We start from the raw sequence: 12,923 nt of genomic DNA on the forward strand, positions 1-12,923 counted from the left end.
TGGCATAATGGAGTATAATGTGTATGAACAAAAATCGCCTATTTTAGCACCTCCAAAGTTAGTTTTTTTCCCACTAATCCTCATTATGCAGTGTCCTGGATGTTTTTGGCATTGAAATAATGAACGGTCAGACAGTCATTAAGAGATCCCGTCTCATCCCCGTTCCGCACGCAGGCCACCAACTGCGGCATCGTGGAGAGCATCCTGAACTGGGTGAAGTTCAAAGCCCAGACGCAGCTCAACAAGAAGTGCTCGTCTGTGAAGCACAGCAAGATCAAGGGAATCCCCAAACTAGATGACGCCAACGACGCTGGTGAGAAGGAGCCCTGACAACCTGCTGGGTTATACATGAACCCCCTTCTATTTATAACCTCACAGAGGAGCCCTGACAACCTGCTGGGTTATACATGAACCCTGTTCTATTTATAACCTCACAGAGGAGCCCTGACAACCTGCTGGGTTATACATGAACCCGCTTCTATTTATAACCTCACAGAGGAGCCCTGACAAACCTGCTGGGTTATACATGAACCCTGTTCTATTTATAACCTCACAGAGGAGCCCTGACAACCTGCTGGGTTATACATGAACTAGGGCTGGTGAATTAATATTCGAATTTAGAATATTCCTCTACTATGGGGAAAATGTGTATATTCGAATATGAAAATTAATATTCGAATATATTTAAAAAATATGTTTTTTTGACAAAAAATACAAATACAAAAAACAATGTATCAAGTTACAAAAACAAACAAAATATATATATTTTTTGATCCAAGCACTCGATACAATGTTTTTGTATTGTTTGTCCAAAAACGTTTTTTTTTTTTTTTTTTAACGATAAAAAAATATATATATAATAATAATAATATTAGAATATATTCGAATATCTGCCAATTTTTAAGACCAATATTCGAATATAATTTCTGAGGAAAGTTGACAGCCCTAACATGAACCCGGTTCTATTCATAACCTGACAGAGGGAGACGGGTTAGATTTATTCTCTTGGATCTCAGCCCTGATCTCAGACATGATGATAACACTGGCTTCAGCTCTGTAACGGGGATGACATGATGATAAGGGTTTTAATTTAGGCTGTATGGCATGATGAAACACAGGCTCTGGTGCAGGAACTGAAGCAGGGATGTGATTGGTAACGTGGTACCAGTCCTATACTATAAAAAGAAAAAGCACTGGATGGGATGTCTGAATAGATGAGTTATAATCCCAAACGATCCACACTGACAAGAGAGGAGAGAGAGAGAGCTCCCTGCAGTGGCATGTCAGCTGTGTGGGGATATAGTCAGCTTAAAGCTCTACATTGCACGTTTAAGGAGGGAAAGAGCTTAATAAGTGAAGTTGAGGGCTATGTATTTCTTCCTTTAGGGCATTATAAGCAGGGGTGCACATAACTTTTTAGGTCTAGTACTCAGAAGAGCACCTGGAGATGTGACTTGGTGCGCACCAAATAAATGGTCCTGTCCCGTTTTGCTGCGCGAGACGCTCTGCTTCCAAATTCCGTTTTTTTTCACTCACGCCGCTTGGTGAACCCCCCAAGGTTGGTGCCCTGTGCTGCGCTGCTTTTATCCACCAAATTTGGGACGTTCACGGCATATTTTGCACCATTACGGTACGTTCATCATCGGTGACGAGTGCCTCTAACAGCCGCTGCGTGCAGCGAGCTGCGAGTCGCAGCCTGTCTGTGTGTCAGGATGCGAGGCTCACACAATCACAGCATGCGTCCCCCTGCGCCTATGGCTGTACATGGGGCCGACACGTGCTTTAGCGTGATTGTGTGAGTGTGGCTTCAGGAAGTAAATTCCTAGCCTCGATCTCCAGGCTTTTATTTTTTAGTTTTGCTAAAAAATAAAAGCTTGGAAATTCCTGTCCCAGCTGTTGGTACGCAAAAGCGCCTCGCGTCGTCTGATGTGGTGCGCATTATTTATTTTGGGTCCGCATGCGCACCTGCGCACCAGTTATGTGCACCCCTGATTATAAGAGTCTTTTTTTAGATGGATGCATCCATACAGTAAAATGAACAGTGCACAATGCACATCCAAGTGCCCAGGTGCAGACCAACCACTGTTGACATAAAATAAAATAAGCTCTGCACACTGGTAAGGATCATGATAAATCACTTTTTTTTTGCATAGAAACCGTCACATCGCTGTAAAAAGATCTAAGAAAGCAGAAACGGAACATTCAAAGCACGAGGGCATAAAGCCTAGAGGTTAAACCAGTGTAGCGAAAGAAAAAAAAGCTTTGCTAAAAAGGTAGGTGTTTAGTCCTCTCTTAAAAAGTGTTTGTAGAGCGAGGGTTGTGGGGAGAGCACTTCTTTGATGGAGGAATCAGCTCCACTATTTTATAGCGTCAACGTTTAGAAATCCCTTTCCATCCAGACTTCCTGATGAAGATCACAATAAAACAGTGGAGCTTATTCCTACCAGTGTGCCCGACCTTATTTTCATCTATGCATGCATACAGTAGCTGTATTAAATGATGTGCCATTTAAACACTTATTTACACATTCAAAGGACCACAGTGGAAATGGCTTTTTTTATTTTTTATAATTGTGTGTGTGTGTGTGTGTGTGTGTGTGTGTGTGTGTGTGTGTGTGTGTGTGTGTGTGTGTGTGTGTGTGTGTGTGTGTGTGTGTGTGTGTGTGTGTGTGTGTGCTAGGCGGTAAACACTCGTCAGAATGCACGCTCATCCTCACTGAAGGAGACTCGGCCAAGTCCCTGGCGGTCTCCGGCCTGGGGGTCATAGGTCGCGACCGTTTCGGCGTGTTCCCGCTCAGAGGAAAGATCCTGAACGTACGAGAGGCCACGCACAAGCAGGTATGTCTTATTATTCATATTATTATTATTTATTACAGTGAAGCTCATAGCCCTGCGTCCTGCGTCTCTGATGCAGGACGCAGCGTCCACGGGACGGACACAACTTTATCCTGCTACAGCACTTATAATACGGGACATTCCTGCATTAACCCTTTAAGACCGGGAACGCATCTGTGTGTCATTTTAAGATTTATTTGGCTATTCAAAAATATCAGATCTACAAGTTCATAGATCTGATATTTTGAAAAATCGTGAAAATATGTGAAAATCTTTGAATATATATATATTTTTTAAGCAAACATTTGTAACTCAAATCTTTGCTCCAGTGGAGTCCCTGAAACAACATAAGATTTTCCCCCCAAAAAATTGCAGATCTACAAGCTCATAGCGCGGCACTCGGTGCCGCGCCCGCGCTATGAGCTTTTAGATCTGCTATTTTTTAATAGCCAAAGAAATATAAAAATGACACGGATGCGTTCCCGGTCTTAATGGGTTAATATTATACCCAGAGCCAACGTGGACTGGTCTCCTTCTCTCCAGAGGGTTATTTTTGTACTAATAAGAGAAATAAGGAGAGCATTTTGGGGAAACCTTTTTTCCCCCAAAATGATTCAGGTTTTAGTTTTTTAACTTCTTGTTCTTCCAGATACATTATGAACATACATGAATATAACCATGATTGCAGCCATATAATATCAAACACGGGTTTAACACTGCAATTTCTCAAAAACGACACATTTTATTAGGACTCACTGATTATTATGATATAATCATATTTACGTTGAGAGGCCACGCACAATCTATTATGTCATCATCAGAAGATATTTCATTGATTGATTGATTGAAAAGTTTATTTCAAATATGGCAACTTTTAAAAAACAATATAACAAATGAAAGCAATTAATTCTGATTAACAGATGAACAGAAAATGCATATTCGAAAAGGAGTGAGAAGAAGCATAACTTCATTGATTCAAGGAGGGATTTTGTTTTTATTTTGCAATTCCAATGAACCATCTTCCTGTTTACCAGTGTTCAGCCCTGATCAGCCGTACGCTAAACTAAGGACCCCCAGTTTGATGAGATTTTTCATCTTGTGGGGGACCCCAATTCTCAGTGTTAACTCTGAGAGCGAAGAAGTGAAACCAAATGGGTTTCATTTGTGCGCTCTCAGAGTTAAGAGGCCCGTAAGGGTCCATTTGGTTCCTAATTATCAATAATTTAGCACAAGGGGCCCCTGGAACCCCTTTCCAGGACCCCTGGGGGTCGTTGGAAACCCATTCTGCGCTAAACAGGAGGAGCTGACGCCCAATCAGCCCCAACGTGACAGTTGACATGCTGCGTGCGGTCGTACATCACAGACTGAGGTGCAGATGTAATGTTAAGCCTGTGTTTGTCCGGTTTGTCTGTATTTGTAGTCTGGACTACAATATGACGTCGGCCACGTCGGCTACTGTGATTGGTCAGACGTTCGGCATGGTTTCCGCATGCATTCAGCCCAGCTTCAAGTTCAGTGTGTCAGCATGACGCTGGTGAACAGAACACAAGAGATACAAAACACCTCTGAAATCTCTGTCTAGTGACCATTCATAAACACAACCTTTCGCTAGTCACCTGAAACGTTTTAGTTTTAGTCTAGTTCTGTTTGAATATGGTAAGATTATAGTCGACTAAATCTACAGTTGATTTAGTCGACTAAAATGTGTTGTGGCGGCGCCTTGATGGCGTCGTAATGGCTGATTTTACACTTGTTTGCGTGCTGAAAATAGCAGATCTACAAGCTCACAGCGCGTCGAAGCGCGTCGTGAGCTTGTAGATCTGCTGTTGTTCTGGTGGAGTCTGTATCAGGCTGTACTGTACATAGACTCATGTTGATCAGACTGTACTGTACATAGATTCATGTTGATCAGACTGTACTGTACATAGACTCATGTTGATCAGACTGTACTGTACATAGATTCATGTTGATCAGACTGTACTGTACATACAGTAGACTCATGTTGATCTTGGGCCCGTAGATCATGGAGAACGCAGAGATCAACAACATCATCAAGATCGTGGGCCTGCAGTACAAGAAGAGCTACGAGGACCCGGAGTCGCTGAGGAGCCTGCGCTACGGCAAGATCATGATCATGACTGATCAGGTCAACAGCCATACCTTTATTTATTCATTATGATAATACATACAGTAGCAGTTATTAGTCGTATGACACATTTAGGAACAGGATCATTAAATAGTCTTGTGTTTCTTCAGGATCAAGACGGGTCTCATATCAAAGGTCTTCTCATCAACTTCTTCCATCACAACTGGCCGTCCCTGTTGAAACATACATTCCTGGAAGAGTTCATCACACCCATCGTCAAAGTAAGACACACACACACACACACACACCCACGCACCCAAGAACGCATGCATGCGCGTGCGCGCGCACGCACGCACACACACACACACACACACACACACACATGGAAGACCTGCTTGTACATACATAACACATCATTTATTAAACACCTTTATTACATTTGAATGTAGACTCTGTAGGAACAAGGGAAGGTGTTTGGTGTTCAAAGTCTTCTGGTTACTGTTTGTGGTCTGAGTATTATTAATTGACCAATCATGGTTTGAGCAGGTTTTGGTTCCGTGAGGTAATCGGGTCTGTGTGGAGAGCAGAAGAGGCCTAACCACTCAAAACCCGCTGGAAAGCCATCACTAACATCTGACAATCTATATTATTAGCTTCTTTTTAATTGATCTGTTCAATTCAATTCAAAGGGCTTTATTGGCATGAGAAAACATACGTTTACATTGCCAAAGCAGAAAGCATAATACAACAATACAGCAATACAATCAAAACAAAAAATATGTACATTTGAAAGTCAGAATCTTCAATAGATCAATTGTTCATAGTGATCAGCCAACATGTCATCTGTACCTAAAACATTAAGTTGCTAATGGCACCACTAACCAGTGGTATAAAGTAACTAAGTTAATTTACTCAAGTACTGTACTTACGTACACTTTTTACTTTACTGGAGTATTTCCCATTTTCAATACTTTTACTTCTACTCCACTACATCTAAGAGGCAAATATTGTACTTCTACTCCACTACAATTATTTGAAAACTTTAGTTACTAGTTACTTTGCAGATACAAATTATTATATGATAAAACATACATTAACCACATTAGCCCTATTTTTTACCCAGGCTTTGAAAGTAGCAGATCTACAAGCTCACAACGCGTCGCATCGTGATGCGTTGTGAGCTTGTAGATCTGCTATTTTCAAACATTTTAGTACTTTTACTTTTGGTACTTAAAGTACCAAAAGTAACAGGCCTTTTGCTTGTAGCAGAGTACTTATACATTGCAGTATTGATACTTTTACTTAACACATTGACCGCCGGGCCCGTAGTTCTACGGGCCGTTAAATCCAACGGTAAAGCGCCGATCCCGTAGCCTACGGGCTGTGGTGCTTTTTCCTTTTTTTTCGAATATTTTTTTTTTTCAATTTTCTAGTACGGCACATTTCATTGTAACACCACCGGAAACAGAATTATTTGGGATCCGGTTTTGACGATCACGCCGGCTCCCATTCTAAAGCGCACACTGAGACGCCATTTTCTTCGATTGTAGTTTTTCTCCTCGCTGATCACTGTTTAACATAAACCGTTCTAACTCAAACATGGATGCCCCGTTTGACACGTGGTTTGGACTGGTACACGCAGGGAGATGTCCGCGATGTTTACAAACAGTGCACAGATCAATCTTAAGGATTTTAACGAGGTCTATGGCGACGTGAAAAAAACAAAAAACAACAATAAAACGTTGGCACTGGTGAGTACATTATGAGATTAACCTCGGGCGGTCAATGTGTTAAGGGTCTGATGCTGGTCTTGTTTCTCCAGGTGACCAAGGCCAAGCAGGAACTGGCCTTCTACAGCATTCCAGAGTTTGACGAGTGGAAGAAACAGATGGAGAACTACAAGAGTTGGCATGTAAAATACTACAAAGGTTTGTTCTCCTCACGTGCAGTCGGTCCACTTTACTCTGGCATCGTTTTAAAGAGTGCTGAACATGTAGAAGTAATGGTACATATGTGTTCTGTAGGTTTGGGTACATTAAGTAAAAGTCATTAAAATTAACAATTTATGGAGGCACGGTGGCGCAGTCGGTAGCGCTGTCGCCTCACAGCTAGAAGGTCCTGGGTTAGATTCCCGCCGGGGACGCTGTGGGCGCTGGGGGCGTGTCTTCTCCTCCGCGTCATCAGCGCCCATACCCTAGGTGGGGTTGGCGAAAGGGCCTACTCTGTGTGGAGTTTGCATGTTCTCCCCGTGTCTCCTAGGGTAGTTAATACCCTCACAAAAACATGTAGTAATCCTGGTCACTATACCGCCTCCCCCATGACAGCCGGGGCGCCTGATGGAGGGGAAGGGAACACGTTGGAATAACGTGTTCCTTCCACGCGCTACGTCCAACCAGGGAAACTCCCCCCTGTCAGGTGACAAGAAGGTCAGTTGGCTCTCATGCATTGAAGGAGGCATGAGCTCGGCCCTGGCCTCCCTACTGTGGGGGACTGGTGTAGCGCTGGTGTAGGGCTGGTGTAGCGCCCAGGATCACTTAGGAAATTGGCACCGGGTGAAAAAAAATGGGTTACAAAAATCGTGGGATAAAAAAATTTAAAGTAAAAAAAAAAAAGTTAACAATTTAGGAATTTAGCAGACTCTCTTAATTTAGAGTGATTGGGAAAGTGAGGAAAACACGAGGTTATACATCAAATGCATAGAAATAGTGATCTATGATCAAAGGCAAACCAAGAACCTATCATCAGCCTAAACGGTATAACATCAATAATCTGTACATTGAAGCTAATCTATACACACTAGGATGCCAGGTCTACCACTGACCTGGCATCTGTCTACATAACATACTATTTAAGCTTTGCATACAGTAAGCCTGCAGGGTAACGCTCTACATATGTATACTGTAGGTTTAGATACATTAAGTAGAAGTAATGGACTACATATTTGTATTGTAGGTTTGGGTACAAGTACAAGCAAAGAGGCCAAGGAGTATTTCTCTGACATGGAGAAGCATCGCATCAGCTTTCGGTACAGTGGAGCCGAAGACGACGCTGCCATCACTCTGGTGAGATCTACACTCTGACACACATGACAACGTGTCACATGACATGTCACATGACCTGATCTACACTCTGACACACATGACAACATGTCACATGACATGTCACATGACCTGATCTAGCCTGGTTCCAGCCGAATCTGCCTTTGCAAAATCGCATCGCACTTTAGCCCTCGGCAGATTAGGTCTGGCCCCCCTCCATAGAGATTCCACTTCTCTCCCTCCGCAGTGGTGTGGAGCCAACCAGGGCCCAGTATCCAAATGTGGGCGGGCTTATCACCTTATTTGGAGCAATGACGTACAAGGAAGCACTGCTCTGATTAGTTCGTGAACAAGGAAGCACTGCTCTGATTGGTTTAGGTCTAACCAATAGAGTCCGTTTGGATCTTTTTGTAACCGCCCCTTGGAAAAAAATCTATCGTTGATAAGGACCAGACTAATATCCACGCAGTGTGTCGTGTGATATTGTCTGGCCACGCAAGGCTAGACCTGATCTACACTCTGACACACATGACAACATGTCACATGACCTGATCTATACTCTGACACATAGATATATATAAAGGCTAGATGGCTCAAGGGGGCGTCGCAAGCGTAGCTCAACCGCGGCCATCTTGCAACAGTCATTCATAACATTATGTCTATGGTGCATGTACTTTGAAATAACCATAGCGTGCTCAATTTTCATCCGATTTTCAAACGGTTTGGTGTGTTGTAAACACCAAAGATGTAGTTATGATACTGTATACGTATAATTATAATCATGTTTTTTTTTTTTTTAATAACATTAAATATGCAGTATCATAAATACATCTTTGGTGTTTACAACACACCAAACCGTTTGAAAATCGGATGAAAATTGAGCACGCTATGGTTATTTCAAAGTATATGCACCATAGACATAATGTTATGAATGACCGTCCCAAGATGGCCGCCATGTGGCAACGTCGTACTCCATTGGCCAGCAGCGCGGGTGAGTCATCTAGCCTTTATATTTATCTATGCTCTGACACACATCAAAGATTGTTAATTTAGCAAGATACACATTCTCCATTGGAGCCACTAGAGGCGAAGTAGTACACAAATCCTACAAATGGTCTCCTAAGTAGGCGTGGTTTTCTTCTCCCCCGATCTAATATAATAATACAATATAATATAAGGGACAGACAGAGCCCTCTATGTCTCGTGCGTCAGACTGCAGATGGACTCTTCAGATATCTTCCCAAATCTCGCGAGAGTGTGTTGCTGGGATAGAGAAAGGTCGATAACAAAGTAGATTTTCTCCTAATTTGTGTCTCTTAAAAAAAGCCATTTTTAGTATGAAAATCTTGTACATATTGTGTGTCTTGTGACGATCGGGTCCAATATTTAGTTCAGTAACCATGGAGCTAAAGAATGGTTCAGAAGCTGTGTTCACGTTCACTCTTCTATTGGAATCAATAGACTCCAACCTGCTTCCTGTCTCCTAAAAAGGCGTACACTACGTCACGCAGAAACGGGAAGTAAACCGGAGATTGCGTATCTTGCTAAATTAACACACATGACAACATGTCACATGACCTGATCTACACTCTGACACACATGACATGTCACATGACCTGATTACGACTGGTTGACTGACAGCTGACCAGTGGTGGAAAAAGTACTCAAATTCTTTACTTAAGTAAAAGTACCAATACTGCAATATAAAAATACTCTGTTACAAGTAAAAGTCCAGAATTCTAAATTTATTTGAGTAAAAGTACAAAAGTATTGGCATCAAAATGTACTTAAAGTACCAAAAGTAAAAGTACTAAATATTTGAAAATAGCAGATCTACAAGCTCACAACGCGTCGCGATGCGACGCGTTGTGAGCTTGTAGATCTGCTATTTTCAAATAGCCTATGTATAAAATAGGGCTGAAGTGGTTAATGTATGTTTCATTATATCATAGTTTATATCTGAAAAGTAACTAGTAACTAAAGTTTTCAAATAATTGTAGTGGAGTAAAAGTACAATATTTGCCTCTGAGATGTAGTGGAGTAGAAGTAAAAGTATTGGAAATTGGAAATACTCAAGTAAAGTACAAATACCTCAAAATTGTACTTAAGTACAGTACTTGAGTAAATGTACTTAGTTACTTTCCACCACTGCAGCTGACAGATGTTCAACCTCTGTTCTTCTTCTTCTGTGGTGTTTCAGGCGTTCAGCAAGAAGAAGACGGACGACAGGAAGGAGTGGCTGACCAACTTCATGGAGGACCGACGGCAGAGGAGGATGCACGGGCTGCCTGAGGTGTGTGAGATCTAAATAGATCTCTATAGATATGATCTGTGAACAGCTAAAGATGTACATATAAAGTAGGGGTGGAAAATAAAATGGATTCATAGATTAATTGTGATTCTGACATGGACGATTAGGAATCAATTCACCAATGTCAAAAATCCATTATTAACACATTGGGTGCCAGAGGTTTATTAAAATATTATACTTTGAGTGCCAGGACTTTTTAAACATTTTGAACCTTTTTCAAGTAGTCACAAAATATTTTCAGTGATCACCGTCCTCACGGTGATCCCCTCATTACACACATACAGGTCTCGTACAATCGGGGGGAAAAAATTTAAAACATTCGGAAATCCATTCCATAGTTGCAGCCAGTTGAAAATAGTTAAATTAACATTGTAAAAAAAAAAAGTGCACAGGAGCCGAGATACAGGTTTTTGAAGTCATAAGTTAACCAGGAGGTGGATTGGAGTCTAAATCTTGTAGGAGTGATATTTCCTGTTGCTGTGAAGGGAAAAAAAAAAGTAATTTTTTTTTTTTTTTTTTTTCAAAAACCGTATATATACGGTTTTGGCACTCAACGTTAGTATGCGCAAAACCGTATATATACGGTTTCGGCACCCAATGTGTTAAAAATGTTTTTATTTTTTTTTGCCATATTTTGGTTTGTTATCAGAATATTGAGAAGCCTTTGTTATAAGTCAATTGTTGATGTTGGCAAATATAACCTTCCAGCTGACAGTGACACATCTCTTCCATTAGTTTTTATTATCAATAAAAGATAATATAAATATAAAATATAAATTAATCACAATGCATCACTAATCGCGATATAATAGAATCGTAGCCATTGGAATGGAATCGTCAGGTACCTAGCGATTTCCGCCCCTAATATAAAGGTAGTCAAAGTGCACTAACTGTACAGTATATCGTTTACTAGTGCCAGACAGTGAAGCCTCATTTAATGCTCTGTAGTACAACAGTGTGGCTTGCTTGTAGATCTGTTCTCGTTGACAGCGATACCCTGTATAACAGTATCACTTATGCTGAAGATAATATAGAAAATATAATAAAACATCCCAGTTTTATGAGAGATTGTGTCCTACTGTGGGACTGCTCTGGGCCCAGCATCACAAACTGTCATTCGTTCTGACGTTTCCTTTGATTAGCTTGTATTTGATCATCGGGGTACCAGACCCCACATAAATGACCCTGAAAACAAATGTCTGCCTGGATTTTGGTGACACTTGGCATTAATGACTCTGTTGTTTGTTACTGGAATCAAATGCAGGGTTCACTCCCATGATAACACTGATCACACTCATAAAACACTCATAAAACACTCATAAAACACTCATAAAACACCCATAAAACACTCATAAAACACTCATAAAACACTCATAAAACACTCATAAAACACCCATAAAACACTCATAAAACACTCATAAAACACTCATAAAACACTCATAAAACACTCATAAAACACTCATAAAACACCCATAAAACACTCATAAAACACTCATAAAACACTCATAAAACACTCATAAAACCGATTCAAGTGCCTTTTTTTTTCTTCATCATCCAACAGCAATACTTGTACGGGACACTAGTGAAGCACCTTTCCTACAACGACTTCATCAACAAAGAGCTCATCCTCTTCTCCAACTCAGACAACGAGAGGTCCATTCCCTCCTTGGTTGATGGTACGTGCGTCTGTTCCCTGTGCAATTGTTTGGTTTGGTTTGGTTTTCCTGGGCCGCTTTGAACCAAACATCCAGGAATGTTTGTTGTTGATCTCTGTCTCATTTCAAAAGGATACATCCTATCTCCTTGGTGCCTACAGTAGTTAGGACCTTCTTACATCCTATCACCTTCTTACCTAGTTAAGAGAACCTTCTTAGAAACCTTTTTTGTGTCAAAGTTTTTGTTAATTATTTGGAAGAATCAGAATTATATTTATTGCCAGCTCTGCACATTCGAGTAATTTGTCTCTTTTTCACATGTTTGTTTACTTCCAGGACTGAAGCCGGGTCAGAGGAAGGTGTTGTTCACATGTTTGTTTGTTTGTTTACTTCCAGGACTGAAGCCTGGTCAGAGGAAGGTGTTGTTCACATGTTTGTTTGTTTACTTCCAGGACTGAAGCCTGGTCAGAGGAAGGTGTTGTTCACATGTTTGTTTGTTTACTTCCAGGACTGAAGCCTGGTCAGAGGAAGGTGTTGTTCACATGTTTGTTTGTTTGTTTACTTCCAGGACTGAAGCCTGGTCAGAGGAAGGTGTTGTTCACATGTTTGTTTGTTTGCTTCCAGGACTGAAGCCTGGTCAGAGGAAGGTGTTGTTCACATGTTTGTTTGTTTGCTTCCAGGACTGAAGCCTGGTCAGAGGAAGGTGTTGTTCACATGTTTGTTTGTTTGTTTGCTTCCAGGACTGAAGCCTGGTCAGAGGAAGGTGTTGTTCACATGTTTGTTTGTTTGTTTGTTTGCTTCCAGGACTGAAGCCTGGTCAGAGGAAGGTGTTGTTCACATGTTTGTTTGTTTGTTTACTTCCAGGACTGAAGCCTGGTCAGAGGAAGGTGTTGTTCACATGTTTGTTTGTTTGCTTCCAGGACTGAAGCCTGGTCAGAGGAAGGTGTTGTTCACATGTTTGTTTGTTTGTTTGCTTCAGGACTGAAGCCTGGTCAGAGG

At 41.3% G+C, this 12,923-nt stretch overlaps 1 protein-coding gene across 1 annotated transcript in view; it reads left to right on the top strand.

Moving 5' to 3' along the window:
• LOC308094997 (DNA topoisomerase 2-beta-like) overlaps positions 1-12,923 on the top strand; it is a 96,088-nt gene that overhangs the window by 35,518 nt on the left and 47,647 nt on the right. Inside the window, 8 exon segments of the mRNA XM_080441846.1 lie at positions 175-313; positions 2,680-2,837; positions 4,855-4,980; positions 5,091-5,201; positions 6,743-6,848; positions 7,873-7,982; positions 10,159-10,251; positions 11,831-11,945. Of these exon segments, the coding sequence (XP_080297972.1) occupies positions 175-313; positions 2,680-2,837; positions 4,855-4,980; positions 5,091-5,201; positions 6,743-6,848; positions 7,873-7,982; positions 10,159-10,251; positions 11,831-11,945 (958 nt within the window).

Source organism: Gymnoscopelus braueri (assembly GCF_963280865.1).
Source record: "Gymnoscopelus braueri genome assembly, chromosome: 11".
In the NCBI taxonomy this organism is placed as follows: domain Eukaryota; kingdom Metazoa; phylum Chordata; class Actinopteri; order Myctophiformes; family Myctophidae; genus Gymnoscopelus; species Gymnoscopelus braueri.